The sequence below is a fragment of the Calliphora vicina genome, chromosome 1 (genome assembly GCF_958450345.1).
Source record: "Calliphora vicina chromosome 1, idCalVici1.1, whole genome shotgun sequence".
Classification (NCBI taxonomy): Eukaryota; Metazoa; Arthropoda; class Insecta; order Diptera; family Calliphoridae; genus Calliphora; species Calliphora vicina.
Genome location: NC_088780.1, coordinates 23,204,084 through 23,224,918, shown reverse-complemented (window position 1 = coordinate 23,224,918; position 20,835 = coordinate 23,204,084). Strand labels below are relative to the sequence as shown.

The window sequence follows — 20,835 nt, the reverse complement described above, 5'->3', positions numbered from 1 at the left end:
TTGAGAAAAAAAGAAAAAATAAATTTTTCTGAGAGCGGGGTTGAACACATAACCTCTCGTTTTCTAGTCAAATGCTCTAACCACTAAACCACATAGCTCTTATTTGTACTGCTCTCTAATTGTTATTAAGAATAACATGTGAGCAGCGTTGCCACTCGTAAAATATTTTTCCTACCAAATTTCTAATTAAAAACTACCAAAGCCTACCAAAACCTACCAAATTTAAAATATTTGAGAAATGCTATATGAATTCGTTTCAAAATTAATAGTTAACTTAAAATTATATTATTGCTGCTATAAAATTATATAGAGGAAGAATGATATTGAAGCAGAGTTTAACACATATTATTAGAAAATAAAAGTTTTGAGAGCCCTTTTGCATTTTTTGAACTCAACACTACCAAATAAATACACATTTACCTGACTAAACTAAATATTTTAGAAAATGCTATCTTCATATTTTGCAAATATGTAGTTTAATTATTTTGGCTTAACATAAGTAGTTTTTTCGTTATTATTTTAATTATTTTGTTCTTAAAAATACTTCTGTATTCAGAAATATCGTAGCCTACCAAAATACGACAAATATCGTAACAAACCAACCAAACTACCAAAAGTCAATTTGTTAACATCAAACTACCAATTTTGGTCCAATTGGACCAAAGCGGCAACGCTGATGTGAGTCTACTCTCTATTTTTGGATTTTCTACATCATCACTGAGAATGAAAACACAAATGGCCACATTCAGCATTACATGTGGCCATCGAAGTGGTATATTTTAGAAAATTGTATTTTTCTTGAATTTATTTTCAAAAACTTAGGACAAATAGCTGACTATTGTTTATTACTGAATATGCTGGTGAAATGTAGTGCAAATGATAACCATTTAACTACCACTTTAGCAGCCACATCGAACTAGTTAGTTGTAGAAGTAGTAATATAGCTAGTGTAAGGTTTCCAATTGGCACTTTTCAAACTGCTGGGATATCCCACTTGTATCCTACTAAGCAACTACAACGGTCTTTAAGAAAAAAGGGGTAATTTTGAAAAAAAAAAGTCAACAAAGTTATAGATTTTGCAAAAAAAGTCAAAAATTATATACATTATGGCTCATAATCAAAATAAAGTACATTTTAAGAGAATTAAACTCGACTTTACTTAAGAGTGGACTTTAGGTCTATCATAGACAAGTTAAAGTATACTTCTGACGCTGAAGTCGACTCTAAATATAAAACTAGCTGAAGTTGTTTTAAACTCGTTTAACAACAGCATCAGCTGTACTTCGCCAAATAAAAAAGTTCGTCACAAAGTAAAAAATGTTTACCAAAATATCGTAATTATGATATTAATCTTATCTTTTCCAGTTTTCCACAACAAACAACTTTCTTTCTTTAGATGTCCCGGTTACTTTTATTGTTTACGTTTTTAGGATTTATATACTTATATTATAATATCATCCAAAGATTTTTTCATTTAAATATGACGTATTGTAAAGGAAAAATATTTCGTTTAGTGTAAGAAATTAAAAGAAAACATAACGCCTAGCACGATTCCCAAATTTTTTCATATTTCTACATGTATGTACCTCAAAATTATTTCCGTTTTATGTCACGTACGATATAAACTTATTTTCCTCGAAATTTTGGACAACAATGTTTCGAAAAAACTTTTTGTGACCGATTTTATTTTATGGCCCCCAAAGTTTCTGAAAATCAGTGAGGCCTCTAAAAAAGGTGTCATCAGTTAACAGCTAATTCAGACCTTGTGATACGGCTTAATTTTATATGGAAATAATATAGAGTCCGCCAAATAAATTTTGTTAAAATTTTTTTCCAAAAAATAGCTTTTTCGTGCATATTTCTTGAAAAAATATAGGAAGAACATTTTTTTTTTACTTTTTTTAGAATAACTTACAGGGTCTCCTAAAAAAAACTTGTCTGTTTTGTGTTGTATATTGTATGAAAACATTTTCTACATTTGAGGTGGCACCCAGTTAAAGTCGTTTCAATTTAAAACATACTTTAATTTTGACTATGGTTGAAAATTAATAAAAAGCAGGTTTTTATTTTAAAGTTGTTTTTAAAAAGAACCGACTTTAGTGTTTGACTATGATTATGGGCCGATATGTTTACAAAACATTTATGTTGATAGATATGGAACACGCATCCCACTAAGCGACCAAATTGGCCTTCAAGGCAAATATCTAACTAAGATATTTATGAGAGCTTAACTATTTTTAGGGAATTAATGAACCGATTCTAACCAAATTCAATAGGATTTAGGGAAATACAAAAGCTTGTATCGAATTATCTTTGAAATTGCGACCTGTAGTTTAATTATAAGGTTTACATGGACGGACGGATGGACATTGCTTAACCATCGCTTTAACAAAGGTTTTTTTATGTACATGGTTTAGCAATACATACCCGGGTGGTTTACACTTTTACACATACATGCGACGAACAAAATTTTAAAAAATCAAAAAACCTCATAAAAAGTTTAAACATTTTTTTTTAATAAATTAATTTTAATAAATTCGACGGAACTCTAACATTTGTTCAGTTGGTCTTAATTTAATTTAAATCTAAACGAAACTAAACAAATTATTAAACTACTAAATCAGTAATGGTCACCCGGGTGGGTATTGGTAAAGCGAAGGTTAATCGACTCAGAAAGTGATCCTAAGCAGATTGGTATATTTTAATATTATGTTGGGATAATATTTTTGCAAACATCAGCACTAACCCAATATACCTTCCCTACTATGGTGGGTAGGATATAACAATTTTTAATTGAATTTAATTCTAAAATCCGAAATTTCAAATAAAACATTAAACCTTAAAACGATATTAAGATCTAGAAAATAGAAAGTTCTTTAGAACCACCTTAATGTATGTTTTTTCATATATTCCATATCTGTATAGTTTTTTTTCCTTTGATGTTACTCCTTTTACTTTTAGCTTTATAAGATCTTGATTGTATGTATAGTAAAGCAAAAAATTAAGGATTATTTTTTATGCATCATTTGAGGGTGGGCCTTAGGTGTAATTGAATTTTTTCCTCTGTATTCAAATAAGATAATTATCTACAAAAGAACATTGTGGTTTTGAAATAAATTATCTTTGTTAAGCCTACTATTATCAATACTTGACCTCTATTGTAGATACAATTACAAAAAAAAAACCTTATCAAGGAATTATAAAGTGGCGTTGTTGCATAAACAAATTATATTTTAAATTCTATCAAATGCTTTTAAATTTAAAATCGTCTGTAGCTATAAGAATAATATTGACCCGCCAACACTCACTAACGATACACAACTTTAAGCTATATTGTCAGCAAATTATGTTTTCATCAACAATTTCTATACACTCAAGGCAACGATGGTGAAAATGGAAAAATTAAAGGTATTTTTGACTAAACGAACTGAATGCAGCAATATCACAGTAAATTTTGATTGACAAGCAGGAGATACCAAACTTTCAGTTTTATTATCAACAATATGCGCTTTTCTGTCATCAATATCTGGACACTCAAATGCAATGAATGAAAAGATTTTCAAGTAAAAGGAATTTTTGGCTAACTAAAAAGGATTTAGATACTTACATGCGTATCTACGTATCTAACAGTCGAATACATAATTAGAGCAATTTGAAGCTGATGTAGTTGGTACAAAGAAACTGTTTTCTGGAAAATTTACTCAAATCACAGACTTTAGTAAATCCTTAGGTATGTGTTTCATTAATGTTGTTTGAATGAAAATGGCTAAATATTAGCTATGGAAAAACTTTATAAATTTAAAGAGGGAGAAAATAAAATTTACAAATTTTTGAAAGCATCTGTCGATAAAGGTTCTTCTTAGATTCAGTAGTGTCAGGAAACAAACAATCAATTGTAAAAATAAATGATATAAACGGAATAAAAGAAACACAAAATCTCTTTAACGCCATATACATATCATGTGTTCTGAGCCATTGGTCTTTGACTAATAGCGACGGGCATTACAAAAATAGTTTGACTTAAAAATGCGGGATTTACACTAGATGGATGACGTATGTTTTAAATGCGGTTTTTGTTTTTAATAACTTTAGAAGTGGTAATTTTGACACATAAGGCAAATATCGCCTTGGCCAGCCAAAAAAGTTTTAAGACAAGAATTGGAGGCATTACTCCATGAAGATTGTTGTATAACTCAACAAGTGCTTGAGAAATCATTGGGAGCTTCTCAAGCAGCTATTTCAAAATGTTTGCTATCATCAAGATTCAGGACCTCGAAAGACGATATTGTATGTCTGAAATGATGGACCGAATCATTACTTGCGATGCAAAATGGATACATTACGATATCCCGAAGCGTAAGAGACCCTTACTTTGGTCCGCTTTTTTACAAATATAGAGCGTACTTTTGGACCGAATGGACTTTTTTTTGAGAATCCCGCAATTTCTAAAAATTTGCTTCGAAAATCCTAGAAATTGAATTTGTTACAATTTTGATTGAAAATGATTGAAAATCGTTTATTTTTGGATCCATAATTGATATTGCTCTAAAATATTTTGTATATTATTTAGTTGTCTAACTAAAAAAATTCGAGTCCATTCGGTCCAAACGTACGCCCTATATTTAAAAAAAAACAGACCAAAGTATGGAAAAATTTTAAAATTTAAATTTTTAACTCTTATGTGTGTGACAGGGTATCCGGGTAACATTTGGAATTTAATTGGAATTTTCTCTGTATGTAGAATTCCTAGGCGCTTGAAACTTTCTGCGAACTCATAACTTTTTGTTGTATTTATTTGTTATAATGGACACTTTTGTGTCTCTACTTGGGAGAGAGTGGTAAATCATTTTACATTTTACACCCTTAACAAGGTGACAGGGCACCCGGGTACAGTGTTGCCAGGAGCTGGAGAAAAAAGAAGCTATATTGGCTTCAAAAAAGGCCAGAAAAAGCTAAACCGCTTTAGAAAAAAAGCCAAAAAAAAAGCTAAAATATTTTAAATTAAGAATTTTGGTTTATATTTATTTTTAAATAAAAAATTAGAAAATATGTTCATAAAATTCATCTGCTTTACTTAAAGGAAGTACTAAAAAGTTAAATACTAGATTAACCATGTCAGAAAATGGACATTGTTGGTTCTATATTTGTCCATTTGTAGTTTAATATATTCTGCCCCTGAGCCTTAAGCTTCGTAATTTTATTAGCACTTTAATTTTTCACTATCAATATGACATAATATATTTTTTTTTGGTTTTACTACTTTATTATCAACGGGAAAAAAATTGATTTTGCGTAGAGTTTTCATATGGTAATCTTTGTCGCAATTGCTCAATTAGTTTAATTTGTCGTATTATTTTTGTCATAATCTTCACTAATTAAAACGTTCTTTATTTTATCTCTCATTCATCAAACTAGTATGAAAAATGTGTCAAAAACATTAAATAATTTTCAATTGGCGACGATAATGGATCAAATTCCTTGAATTTTAAATCAGAAAACAGCAAATGATTTATTTACTTTTTGTACTTTGTGCAATACTGGTTTTAAAAAAAGATGGTACGCCAAATTATAATCAGTGTATTAATTACTTAAAAGTTTGGCTTTTTGGAATTGCTGGTTTGACGAAATTAAAACAAAATGGGTTTTAACTCGAAGCATAGATCCACAAGACGTTTAACGGCTATTGATCGCCATCGAGTATCACAAGCCTTCAAGAGTTTGTGGGGCTCTTGTCCATTATATAATGATGAATATAATGTGTAATAACAATTTTGTCTTGAAAGAGAATTTGCTAGACATTTAAGCTTTCAGATATAAAATACTCTATTTCATTTTGAACCACTTAATATTGGCAATTGTTATTTGTTCTTTTAATACTGCACAATTCTTGAGTAAGTTGAAAAGCTAAATGAAAATCAGTAATGAATTAAAATGAAAATGGTTCACAAATATAAATTTAGCCTTTTTATTTACTCTTTAGTCTCGAAATTTTTAGCCTTTTTTAATTTCAAAAAAGGCTATTTTGAAATTAAGAAAAGGCTAGAAAAAAGCCACGAAGCTAAAACCAAAATTTCGAGGCTAAAGAGTAAATAAAAAGGCTAAATTTAGCCTCAAAAAGGCTAAACTGGCAACACTGCCCGGGTAACATGTGCAAATTATATGGAAAATATTACTCATACGCTCACAACACAATATTGAGTAGTCTTTAAACTTGCTGAATTTATTTAGTTAATTGTCGAATTTCAGAAACAATCCAATTTTTGTAATAATTACTTATTTAAATTTGAAATTATAAAAAATTTTTTTTTTTTTGTCACACTCATAATGGTTAAATGTAGAGATGCTAATCGGGACTGATTTTTGAAAATCTCGGGGTTCGGAATTTGCGAATTTCGTCTTTTATCCAATGACATTTCAGTATTTTTTTTAATAGTTTTTTTTTATTGGATAAAATACGAAATATGCAAGATAGGATTTAATTTTAGACCTATGGTTTCTTGAGGAAACTTTCTTAGAATTTTCCGTAGATTGCGTTTCTGCTATACGTTTTTTTAGTTTTTGATCGTCCATACAAATCGACCCAGCTTATCTTTTAGCAATCGAAATATTTTCATTTTGTTCCAGCTTCTCATCTGAGATAAAATCTATTTCATTTGAAGAGGATTTAAATTGAGTTTTGTTAGACAACTTACAAAAAAGGTGAAAATACCGTGTTCCTTTATTAACTATATTGTAGCAGTAGTTGAGTTTAACAACTTTTCTGAACATCACTTTGTGATAATTATTCATGTAGAATGTCAAAATGCATGAAAAAGGCACACAAAAATGATAATTTCCCCTATTTATTTATGAAAAACGGGATTTGGAAAATCCCGGGATTTAAAATTAAAAAATCCCGGGCTTAGGGATTTAAGAAATCTCGAAAACCTCGGGATTTTCGGGAACGGAATTCCCCGTTTGGCATCTCTAGTTAAATGCCTACAACTCGGAAATTATAAGAGATAAATTGCATACGCAAGCATGTTTTTTCAATACATTTCCAAAAATAGAAAAATCTTTGAAATCCGATGGAAAAAATTAGAACTTGTTTACATGTCGGAGGTACCTTACTTTGAGTCCACATAGCGCCGCCCCTAGAGCAATTGTAGGGCCCATTTTAATAAATTAAACTCGAATACTCCTTGGCCAGATTTATTTCCAAAAAATTTTGATTCTGTCCCACTGTGCATTTGAGTGTTATCTCCCATGTCAAGTATATAGTGTTTTCGAATATCAAGTGAACTTTAAATGTGAGTGTCGTTAAACGTTGTGTAAATTACGTTGGATTAAGGGGATCTGTGGGACGTTCCGCTCCCATACAAAGTAAATATTTATTATCGAATGTCTGGAGAACTATAATAGTAAGAGCTAATATTTCTGAAGACGTTTATAATATAATTTCGTAAATTTTCACAGTGGACAAGTTGCGATCCAGCCTATTTTTAGTCAAATTACTTCCCATAAAAGGAAAATATTTCATAAAAAGTTAAAAAAAACTCTAGCTGTTTCTAAGATATTTGCGCTTTTAATACAGTAATGTTTTTACTAGTGTGATTTCTAGAAAAATGTTTGGCAATAAATCATGTATTTAAATCCTAAAAAGCCTCTAACTAACTTACTATTGCAAATCTGATTTAAAATAAGCATTTGAGAAAATATTATCTCACATTTCTCTAGCAGAGCCTGCATATCACCATGTACTACTTACATACAAATACAATTTATTTTCCCCAAGAAAATGCCTGTGTGCAATTATATTAATTTTCCTTATTCTTTGTGTGTTTGAAAAAAAATACTTGTGTGTGTTCAATTACAATATTAGTCTGCAGTTAAAATAATTTATTACATGGAGTGTCTTTAGAAAAGCATATAAAAACACTTTGAGTGTAAAAGTACAAACTCAAATACACATATGTGTTTATTAAGATGGTCCTTCGTTAAAAATAACATTTTTAAGATAATTTTTTTTTCGCTATGTTGTGAAAACATCGGATATCGATTAGTAGCTGGAAATTTGTTGAAAAAAATCAATTTTGTTTTTTAATTATTAAATATTGTATTGCGAATTCCGGTGCCTGGACTATTCTTTCATATGTACTAAAGATTATAACTACAACCGATCAATGCAAAATTATTTAAGAGCAGGTCTACTGTAAATATATGTAATATATAGACATAAATACATTTATATGCACATAATAAAGTGAAAAAATCTAACACTTAAAGAGAATATTAATACATTTATCTGTATTGTATAAAGTGTTTAAAATTTAATATTTAAATTTCAATTACTTACACATTTAAAACACACACACATCATACATGCAAACAATGTGCTAACAAATTCAGGATTTTTCATGCATACACATTAGGGTGGTCCTTTTATTGGACTTTTTCGATTTCAGTTTCATCCGAGGTCCGAAATTGTTCTGAGTCATCTTAAAATCAAATACCCAGTAAGTGTGAGGATCCATTCCAAAACGGACGAAATTTCCCACAGTTATTATGTTTTTCAGATGTCTATCTAATCACAGACTTTTTAAATTTAAAATTATTGAAAATTTCACAAAAGTGTACCTGCACAGAAAAAACTATTTCTTAAACCGTTTCAATTCAAATATTTGTCACATATTGAACTGGTTTCATTTATTTCATAATTAAATCAAGTATTCATTTGCTCAAAAACAAAATTTCTTGATATTTTCTATTGAATTTTGAGTTTTGAATTTGATTATTTTGACAATTGAATATACAATTTTCGTTATTGGTTGAATTTCAAATACAAAAATTATTGAATAGATAATTTTCGTAATTGAAAACATATTTTTGTTATTTTTTGTGTTCCAGACCTATGCAAACTTTTCCAATTTAAAAAAAAAAATAGTTTGAGTAAAAAATTCTAAAAAGGCAAAGCACCGATCCTCGAAAAAGCTCCATGCTTGTATAGCCCAATATCTTATTTAAATATTAACAAATTTATTTTACTATCTCATAGTAAGCTACGTCGCAGTAGGATCTTTTCTAAAAAACTCAGTTTTTGGAACACATTTTCCCCGTTTGAGGAATTTTGGTATTTCAAAATAAAAAGTGTCAAAAATTAGAATTCCATTCATTTAACGACACTTGGATCTACGCTATTTCCAAACTTTGTTGTAATATCTCCAACGGTTAAAATTTTACATTAACTAAAATTTTATATTTTAGTTTCTAAAGGTAAATTACGTCCGAAAAATTCATAAGATTATTTCATTTCACAAAACTATTACGCTTCAAGTCCTAGAGTTTACACCAATACCAACTACATATACAAAAATTTTATATTTATTCACCAGGAGCTCCACAAACCTTGCTCCCTTTTGAAAAATTGTAAAATTTTCTCCATGCTGAATTTGTTTTTGAAAAAATTTTCTTAAAAATACGCCCATTTTTTTCAAGCTCCAACTTATGATACATGTAACTTTTTATAGCGTCGAGATAACTGTTAGTAAGTTATTTCAATTTATCGCAAATATAGATGATATTTAAAAAAAATCGAACCTCCGTAGGCCCGCAATATCTAAAAAACCAAAAAACGTTCGAGCAGAATTAAAAAAATAAATAAACCTAAATATCTCTTGAATTAAAAGAGCTAACTTATATATATATATATATATTTTTTATATAGATCTCCTTATGGACTATTTATATTTTAAATTTCTGCTCATTCGGATCATACTTGATTTTTTGAGATATTTTTTAAAAAGGAGAAAAGCATATAAAAACACTTTGAGTGTAAAAGTACAAACTCAAATACACATATGTGTTTATTAAGATGGTCCTTCGTTAAAAATAACATTTTTAAGATAATTTTTTTTTCGCTATGTTGTGAAAACATCGGATATCGATTAGTAGCTGGAAATTTGTTGAAAAAAATCAATTTTGTTTTTTAATTATTAAATATTGTATTGCGAATTCCGGTGCCTGGACTATTCTTTCATATGTACTAAAGATTATAACTACAACCGATCAATGCAAAATTATTTAAGAGCAGGTCTACTGTAAATATATGTAATATATAGACATAAATACATTTATATGCACATAATAAAGTGAAAAAATCTAACACTTAAAGAGAATATTAATACATTTATCTGTATTGTATAAAGTGTTTAAAATTTAATATTTAAATTTCAATTACTTACACATTTAAAACACACACACATCATACATGCAAACAATGTGCTAACAAATTCAGGATTTTTCATGCATACACATTAGGGTGGTCCTTTTATTGGACTTTTTCGATTTCAGTTTCATCCGAGGTCCGAAATTGTTCTGAGTCATCTTAAAATCAAATACCCAGTAAGTGTGAGGATCCATTCCAAAACGGACGAAATTTCCCACAGTTATTATGTTTTTCAGATGTCTATCTAATCACAGACTTTTTAAATTTAAAATTATTGAAAATTTCACAAAAGTGTACCTGCACAGAAAAAACTATTTCTTAAACCGTTTCAATTCAAATATTTGTCACATATTGAACTGGTTTCATTTATTTCATAATTAAATCAAGTATTCATTTGCTCAAAAACAAAATTTCTTGATATTTTCTATTGAATTTTGAGTTTTGAATTTGATTATTTTGACAATTGAATATACAATTTTCGTTATTGGTTGAATTTCAAATACAAAAATTATTGAATAGATAATTTTCGTAATTGAAAACATATTTTTGTTATTTTTTGTGTTCCAGACCTATGCAAACTTTTCCAATTTAAAAAAAAAAATAGTTTGAGTAAAAAATTCTAAAAAGGCAAAGCACCGATCCTCGAAAAAGCTCCATGCTTGTATAGCCCAATATCTTATTTAAATATTAACAAATTTATTTTACTATCTCATAGTAAGCTACGTCGCAGTAGGATCTTTTCTAAAAAACTCAGTTTTTGGAACACATTTTCCCCGTTTGAGGAATTTTGGTATTTCAAAATAAAAAGTGTCAAAAATTAGAATTCCATTCATTTAACGACACTTGGATCTACGCTATTTCCAAACTTTGTTGTAATATCTCCAACGGTTAAAATTTTACATTAACTAAAATTTTATATTTTAGTTTCTAAAGGTAAATTACGTCCGAAAAATTCATAAGATTATTTCATTTCACAAAACTATTACGCTTCAAGTCCTAGAGTTTACACCAATACCAACTACATATACAAAAATTTTATATTTATTCACCAGGAGCTCCACAAACCTTGCTCCCTTTTGAAAAATTGTAAAATTTTCTCCATGCTGAATTTGTTTTTGAAAAAATTTTCTTAAAAATACGCCCATTTTTTTCAAGCTCCAACTTATGATACATGTAACTTTTTATAGCGTCGAGATAACTGTTAGTAAGTTATTTCAATTTATCGCAAATATAGATGATATTTAAAAAAAATCGAACCTCCGTAGGCCCGCAATATCTAAAAAACCAAAAAACGTTCGAGCAGAATTAAAAAAATAAATAAACCTAAATATCTCTTGAATTAAAAGAGCTAACTTATATATATATATATATATTTTTTATATAGATCTCCTTATGGACTATTTATATTTTAAATTTCTGCTCATTCGGATCATACTTGATTTTTTGAGATATTTTTTAAAAAAGGGAGCCCCTGATGGCGTATAATTTTGCTGATTAAGCGTAAAGGGCTTTATTTACAAGTTTTGTATCTTTGGTGGCAAATTTTGCGGCAAAAATTAATTCTTAAATGTCCTTTGTGAAAGGACTTTTTTTGATTTTCTCGAAAAAGTATCAAATTGACCCCTAAAGAGAGGAACTACAGGGTTAAGATCTTCCACGAAAATGACCTTCATAAAATTCCACAATAAAACTGTGATAATAAGAATTCTCTTAGACATTTTTTTCAGTTATTATAATGCTACCTTCGATCAAAAAATAAAACTTTGACCCACTGTAAAAAAAAAAATTCAGTGCGGCCAAAGCCACCTTTGTCCGGGGTTTGTATATGGGGGTTTTTGGGGGTTTTACGAATCCGTTATCAGAATTAGCAAATTCAATATGGCGCCATTTCATACGAAAAAAAAATTAAATGTATTTGCTACTTAATTAAAAGTTTTTGTTTTGATATTATTAGGGTATATAATTGAACATTTATTAAAAATTAACAAATTTACAATGGTGAAATGCAATATGGCGATGTTAGAGTGCATTCAACAAATACATGCATAGGTATTTGTGTATCTCTACCTTAGTTCACATTTTCGAGAGTTTACTGTATATTTATATATATAAGTGTGGTGTTGTATTTTATGTTATTTCATGTACATTAAAGCGTACCACCTTACAAGCAAAAAAAAATGCGCCGTAAACCCTCTAGTAAGTATTTTTTCAAAATAAAAAAAATTTATTTTTTTTTTGCCGAACGTAGAGCAACTTGCAAATACGTGCAGCTGAATTTTATTTTATTTGCTAAATAATACTTTGACTTATTATTTCGAATAGTTTAGAGAGCAGGAAAAAGCAGGAAAAAAAATTTCACTCAATCACATCAATTTTGTTTAACAAATTAAAAATAAAAAAATAGTCCTTACATATCACTTTCTAACACTTTACTATTTAGAAATTTACATTCAGATTTTGATTTTACGTATTGTTTTTATCTTCATCTGTAGAATCCATTTAGTTTCGTTTGATTTGCTTGATTACATAAACTTTGATACGTGTTTAACTGAAACTCCTACTAGTCGATCTTTCCTACGGTAGTGTGCCATTCGTGTGAAGGCCTCATTCAAACTGAAATTATGAATTTTCTCCTAGAGTATTTCTTTAACCAACTCAATGACAAAAAACCCCCAACTAAAAACTTGTTTGTTCGACTTTTGGCCGGACAAAGGTGCCTTTTTTTTTAATATTGCTACTTTGAGCCGATTTTGGTTGTTTAAAACACAGAGAAGGATTTTAAACCTTGGACCACCCTAATATACATATCATCCTTAGGTATATATAGAAGTTGTAAGTGTTTGTATAAAAAAATACTATAATGGTTTTAGATCTGTTATTAAAAGTTCTTTTATCTTTTCTGTGTCATGGTTTCTATGTGAGATTTCTTTATTTTATTTTTTTAAAATTTGCTTTAACAAATTGTTTTTGTGATATATTTTTTATAACACACACTATATTTTATATTTCTATCCATATTTCATTGTGATTTTTTTTTTTTGCTCACACTCTTTTCTTTTTTTGTTTTTGCAGATATAGTGAAATGTACAACAATCCTATTAAGGCTACCAATATGGAACATCGTGATGTCGTTTTAGATATTTTATCAGATGCACGTGTTGTTGGACCACTAATGCAGACAGGTTTATTTCACGCTGACGTGAATCGACATAATTATATGTATGTTTTTGGACACAATAGTTTTGGTGGACCACATGCCAGTGTAAGTATAGATATGGTTGTTTTGGATTATTGGAAAAAGCGTTTGGATTTTTGCTTGTTTTTTTTTTGTTTGATTGAGAAACGTGTCAACTACACAAGTGTTGTCTATTAAGGTTAATTGGTTTTAAATTTGTAGTTGCTATTGGAAATAATGCGCAGAGTTGTTTAAAGGTGTGCATCACGGATATTAAGCTGTTGCTAGTATCAAGCTGCTTTAATTAAATCAATATTTATTGTACCTTTCAGCATTAGTAGTTATTCAGAGTATGTAATTGGGGTTAAAAAGGAGATAATGAATAATGTTGGTGTGTTTCTCACCATGAGTTTAAAAAAATGTTTATTTTTTGCTTTTGTTTTCTCGCTTATAAATATTTATTCGTTAACATTAAGAAGCTCTTAGTTCAAAGTATATAAAATAAATATTACTATAAATATTTCGTCACAGCCTTATATATAGAAACTTAATAAATTTCAAAAATGGCAGAAACTGAATTCAGATGATTAGTGTTATTTATGTATCAAAATGAAAAAAAAAATAATTTGTTCTTGAACAAAGCATATCACAAAAAATGTCTTCTCCATTTTCCATAGATTTTATTTAAATATTATTGCACGGGTAAAAACATCTATAAATTTTCGAGTTCGCGAAATAATTGAAATTTGAACAAAAATTCACGTTTTTATAACTATTACATAACTAGCTACGAGACTAGTTATTTTAACATGTGCCTGTCTCAAGTAGCTTTTGAATTACAATCAGCTGCTCCAAAAAAGTCAATGCAAACAAGACATCTAATCGACAGTCTAATAACCGAATAATTGTAAAAAAGAGACACTTAAGTGACAACTGACTTCACGCAAGATTACGTGGGATGTATAAAGTAACCAACTGTCTCTTCTCTACACTTCAAAGACCACATTCGTGATCAGACGTTAATGGTAATTACTGTCTATAAGTGATACATTTACTTCTTGCTTAACTGGTGGGTTGTGTCTCCATTCAATAGCTATTAAAAAAAATCATATCAGGTATACAAATGTGGATGTCTTAAAAATTCGGGAGTTTTTGAAATTTTTAGTTTTTATTTCGAAACATTTGTACAATATGAATTTATTCAAATTATTAGCCATTGTTAGCTTTGACCTTTTCCCATCTTTCTGGCAACATATGGATACCAAGCCAAAATAATTGCTCATCTTTTGAGGCCAAGAACCAATCAAGCCAATATCGGATACTCTGTTGCAGTACTCTCTCTCTCTCCCAGAGATAGAGTACAGCATCGATCGAAAAAATTAGTACCACTTCACTCTACATAGTTTTTAACAGGTATTGCATAATCTGGCCGATAGTTGTCATGGCTTTATGTCTGGCCGCATATTCTGGAAGTTTTTAGGAAAATTCCCGTCTAAAACGAATCAGTTGTGTAGCTCCCAATGATTTTGGAAACTCTTGTTGAGTTAGACAATAATCTTCTTGGAGTAATGCCTAAAATTTTTAGTCTTCAAACTTTTTTGGCTGGTCTAGACGAGCTTTGTCAGCCGTGTCAAAATCACCACAGAACAAACCATCAATCTCACGTTCAAAATGATAAAACACATACACCATAAAGTAGTAAAGCAACACTTTCTACAGAAGACCTTCGACATTTTCGAAGCAAAAAAAATTTTGTTATTTCAAATATGTATATTCAATACCTAAGTAAGAATAAATTGCAAATATGTACCCTTCAAAATGACGTATATATAAGAAGTAAGAAAGTTTGGTTGGTCAAGACCGACCATATAATAGCCTACACTAAGTAATTCGGAATTTTTTTTTTTAAATTTCATTAATTTATATTCGTGAGTGATTTTCGGAAGTGGGCCTTATATGGGAGCTATGACTAATTATGGACCAATCGTAACAAAATTTGGTGACATGAATTTTGATATATAAAACTTATTTGGAGCGGAATTTGTGGAGATACATATATAAATAAACCATTTATGACCGATAAAGTCCAATTTCAGGAAGACATTTGTATGGGACTAGGTGGAATAACGGACCGATTTCATCTAGTTTCAATAAGCATCGTCCTTGGGCCGAAAACAATTATATGTACCAAATTTTATCGAAATATCTTCAAAATTCAGACCTGTACTTTGCGCACAAAGTTTACATATCCTGCCAGCTAGCCAGCCAGGCAGACAGATGGACGGACATCTTCTAATCGACTCACAAAGTGATTTTAAGTCGATCTGAATACTTTAAAATGGGTTAGACTAATTGTTTTTTGGCTAAAAACATTTGGACAAATCCGATATACCCTCTCCACTATGGTGGTTTAGGGTACACAATTTTAAGGGGTGGGCCAATTTTAATGAAATTTTCCAGGAATCAGTAAAACCAAATTTTTACACTACACCGCTAATGACATCAAAAAAAAATGTTTAAAAACTATTTTTTTCCAAAAAAAAAAATTTTTTACCAAAATTTTTATACCCTTCGCCATAAGTGGCAAGGGTATATACATATAAGTTTGTCATTCCGTTTGTAATTTCTACATTTTTCATTTGCGACCCCGCAATGTAATATATTCTGAATCGTTATAGATAGCGAAGTCGATATAGCCATGTCCGTCTGTCCGGCTGAATGTAACTTACATACATGATTCATACATAAATATGTCGGGAATTCTTCCGGCTCGGTTGTTGTTTCAAATCGGCCCACAAATGGCTGAGATATAAGGAAAAAACCGAGAAAAAATCGATTTTTGGCCTATTTTTGATCTATGTATATCTGGATTACTAAGTCATTAATATAGACAATATGGATATCTGATGATAGATATTTTAAAGTCCATTGCAACGATGTATATAAAGCTATAGTAAATTGGACCTACAATGGGTCAAAATATGGAAAAATATTTTTTAACCCGAATTTTTTTTTCATCAAAAATTTTATTTGTCATAAATTATTTTTGCAAAAAAATTTTTTAAGAATTAAAAAAAAAATTTGGTAAAAACTTTTTTTAAAAAAAATTAAAAAACTATTTCTAAAAGAAAAATTTTAACCCTTATGTGAACGGCAAAAATAACACCTTTAACAGCATTGCAAGGTACCCGGGTACCTATATGGAAATAGTACTGGAAACTAGATATTTTTTTCGAAAATATCTGCATAATGACTGAAAATAACTCTGAGACTTACAATAGATCTTAATTTTCATTAAATTTTTAATATTTTGTAAATAGTGAACGACTAGAACACAAAAATAGACAGAACAGCAAAGAAAATTAAAAATTTGAGCCATTCCGTGAAGAAGAATTAAATGCTTTTATAGGAATTTTTATTCATGCTTGCGTCCATAATTTGATTTGTGGACGGCAAGTGTGTAGGTTTCCACAGAGTTGTGGAAACCTACCTGCAAAGCCTAATGCATAATATAGTTTTGCTGCTAAACCTGAAATTATTACATATTACACCAAAACCAAAGGAGGATTTAATAATATGCGAATATTCATGCAAACGCAGAATAAATCGATGGTCACAATCATTATTTTATAATGCTATAGATGTAGCAGCATAAGCATCTTATGTCATAAATATGGAAAACCATACACAATTGCGTTCCACAGATTGTTCCAGACAATTTTTGAAAGAGCTAAGCTTTGAACTGTTCAAGCAAAACATTCATCAACGCATTAGAACCCAAAACTTATCTCCCAATTATGAGTCAAATATGCAATATAGAGTATGCTTGGGAATGGTTTTGAAGTTTCCGGTTTGCAAAAAATAATAAAACTGGTCGTAGTAGGGAGTAGTCACGTAAGCTCGCAACTTGAAGCAAATAAAAACACGTAAAGCTTGCACCAGATGTTCCAAACCGATTTGTAATGAGCATTCAGCAAACTGTCCAATATGCATATATTAGTTTGTTTTGCCTTCAGCAAATAAAAGTTTTAATCTAAAATATTCATAACGACTTTCTTTAATTTTATTTTAGTAAAATTTCACTAAAAATATACTTGCAATAATCATTTTTTGATATTTAATATATGAAGGTACCCGGGTACCTTGCCATACCGTTAAGGGTGTAAGATGAAAATTGGTCCACCACGCCTTTTCAAAATAATTTTTAAGTCAAATGATGGCAATTTTTTGTAAATCCCGCATTTCTAAGACATACATTTCAATACGAGTAAATAAAATATATAGTCTCGGTTATCTTGGAAACTTTAATTTTACTCAAATCTTTTATATTGACACTCTCCAATATAATTTATTTCTATATATATTCAATATAAATATATTTAACCGAAATTTCAACTACTAATTTTGGTAAGTTCTTACTCGAATTTTTTACAGAATTTTTGTACAGCGAAAAAGTAGATAAACTTGTTTAAAATAAACCAGAGATCCTATAAATAAACTTATATTTGAAAAATGTAATCATATACAGACAAAATTTAATTATTAATTTACAATAGAATTATTAAATTAATGTATATCTTAAAGATAAAGCACATCATTAATACTCCACCTCTCGGCAAATCTTAAATACATTTCACATTTCATTAAATTGTACTTAAACGTCTTTGAAGCAGAAACAATTGCCAACCTGTATTTAATCGTGCTTAAAAACTCAACAACAAACACAAACTATTTACTTGAAGACGTATCAAAATGGGAAAATGATTGCGAACACATGAGAAGCACACAAATATTTGCAATTAAAGAATTTTTTTAACAGCTCAAAGTATTTATTGGTTGGAATTTTATATATATACATATATATATTTTCTTTCTCCAGAACTTACATATTGGTCAAGCAGCCATAAAACGTGACCTCTTAAAATAGAATTAAACAGTGACAGACAAGAACAAATGTTACATTTGTTTGGAATTTTTCTTTTACTTTTTTGTTGCTTAAAGTTTTATATTCTGGGAAAAATACCATTTTTTATGGCGTTTCATTTAATTACAGCAGCACACGCGTGTTAAAGAAAAGACAACTACAAAATATTGCTCATACGCTGAGATAGACACAGTTGGGCAAATTCATCAATGTGACATATTACTCATACGCCAAGTGGTACGAGTAGCAGTCAACATAATAAAGAAAACTTTATAAATTATGCATCATTAATTCATTATTTAATAATACAGGCTTATTAAGAATGTTCTGTTTTAATTCTTAATTTTATTACAAAAATTATGTGTCATTTAATGATTATTCATTTATGTTTGTTTTATCTTTTTCACTCATTGTTTGTAAGCCTTTAATATTCTCCATAATTTAATTAAGCTGGTTTATTTCCCCTTAATAACTTCCACGTCAAGGTATTTTACTTGCGGTTAGCAAAGTATTAACATATTTTTTGTTACAATTTTGTGTTCCCTTTAACCGCTTATTAGTCATGTGCGTTTGTTAAATAAATAATTAAAATGCAAACAATGAAGTTACAAAATATTCAAAAGGTATTCAGACATGAGAAACATTTCATGTATTAATGTTGATTTTAAGACTGTTGCGATGTTGATTTTTTCATATTTTCAATTAAAATGCATAAATGTAGTCACATAAGAGTAAATAAGAATTAATGTATATATCCCCTGGCATATATGATGGAGGATTATAAAACTTGAGTGACTCCATTGGTTATATTATAAGAAATATGCTTTTGTGCAGTTATTTTATGGTTAAAGCAAACATGATATGATAGAAGGAGAACTGGTAGAAAATTTACGATATTACTAAATCATCTTCAATGTTTCATTAAGAAATATTTAAATGTTTACTGATAAAAAAATACTAGCAATGCTGATTTGTATTAGTTACAATATATTTTCTTCTATTGGAATATTGAAATGTTGTCCCCACCGTAAAGTATACCAGTTTACTTAAGATCATTTTCATATTCTCTAATAATAAGTACATGGAAATCCACCAAGTATGACAATATTAACTGTGAAGCAGCTTTAAAGTTGATCTAGTTTTTTTGGTTAGATTATTCATGAGACCTCTAAAAGATGGCGCTGTGTATATAAATATTAAGAACGAGTTGAGAGTAAGCTAGTATATCCTGTGTATTAAAAACATCGACTATTTGAATTGTTTGAATAAATAATGAGTTGTTACAATTTTAAAACTACTTGGCGCTTTTATTTGTAACTAGCTGACCCGACAGACGTTGTCCTGTCCAAGTTAAAAAAAAGCTTGTGATCGATTTGTAAACTTGTGAGAAGCGGTTTGAAAAGGGTAAAAATTAAAAAAGAAAAAAAAAACGTATTATTGAATGATAATTTTTATTCATATAGGACATAGAATAAAATATACATAGAAGCGCTACTGAGAGACAAAGAACCTAAGTTTGTTGTCAAAAACCTAAGTCTTGCAACAACAGAATACATGTAGATCAATGTACATATTTTGAGTTATTATATAAGTAATCGAATTTTGGTCTGAAAAATGAGTAATCACAGATAGATTTCCTTTTCTTGATTCAACGCTTATTGGTCAAGTTATTAGCCAATTTGGATATATTGAGTTTTTATATGGTCAGAAATATGAGTGATCACAGATCGAGCTCCTTTTCTTGATTCAACGCTTATTGTCCAAGTTATTAGCGAATTTAGATATTTTGAGTTTTTATATAAAAAATCGATTTTTGGTCTGAAAAATGAGTAATCACAGATCGAGCTCCTTTTCTTGATTAAACGCTTATTGGCCAAGTTATTAGCGAATTTAGATATTTTGAGTTTGTATATAAAAAATCTATCTTTGGTCAGAAATAAGAGCGATCACAGATCGAGCTGCTTTTTTTTGATTAAACGCTTATTGGCCAAGTTATTAGAGAATTTGGATATTTTGAGTTTTTATATAAAAAATCGATTTTTGGTCAGAAATATGAGTGATCACAGATCGAGCTGCTTTTCTTGATTAAACGCTTATTGGAAAAGTTATTAGCGAATTTAGATATTTTGAGTATTTTTATTTATGTAAAAACTTTTGCGGAATATGAGTGATCTCAGATCGAGCTGCTTTTCTTGATTCAACGCTTATTGGCCAAGTTATTAGCGAATTTGGATATTTTGAGTTTTTATATAAAAAATCGATTTTTGGTCAGAAATATGAGTGATCACAGATCGAGCTCCTTTCCTTGATTACACGCTTATTGGCCAAGTTATTAGCCAATTTAGATATTTTGAGTTTTTATATAAAAAATCGATTTTTGTTCAGAAATATATGAGTGATCACAGATCGAGGTCTTTTTCTTGATTAAACGCTTATTGGCCGAGTTATTAGAGAATTTGGATATTTTGAGTTTTTATATAAAAAATCAATTTTTGGTCGGAAATATGAGTGATCACAAATCGAGCTGCTTTT

The 20,835-nt window shown here is 29.3% G+C and overlaps 1 protein-coding gene across 1 annotated transcript in view; it reads left to right on the top strand.

The window, feature by feature from the left end:
* Nucleotides 1–20,835, top strand: part of Nlg1 (Neuroligin 1) — a 234,435-nt gene that overhangs the window by 172,631 nt on the left and 40,969 nt on the right. Inside the window, exon 7 of the mRNA XM_065502699.1 lies at nucleotides 13,277–13,466. Within this exon, the coding sequence (XP_065358771.1) occupies nucleotides 13,277–13,466 (190 nt within the window). The remainder of the gene's footprint in view (nucleotides 1–13,276; nucleotides 13,467–20,835) is intronic.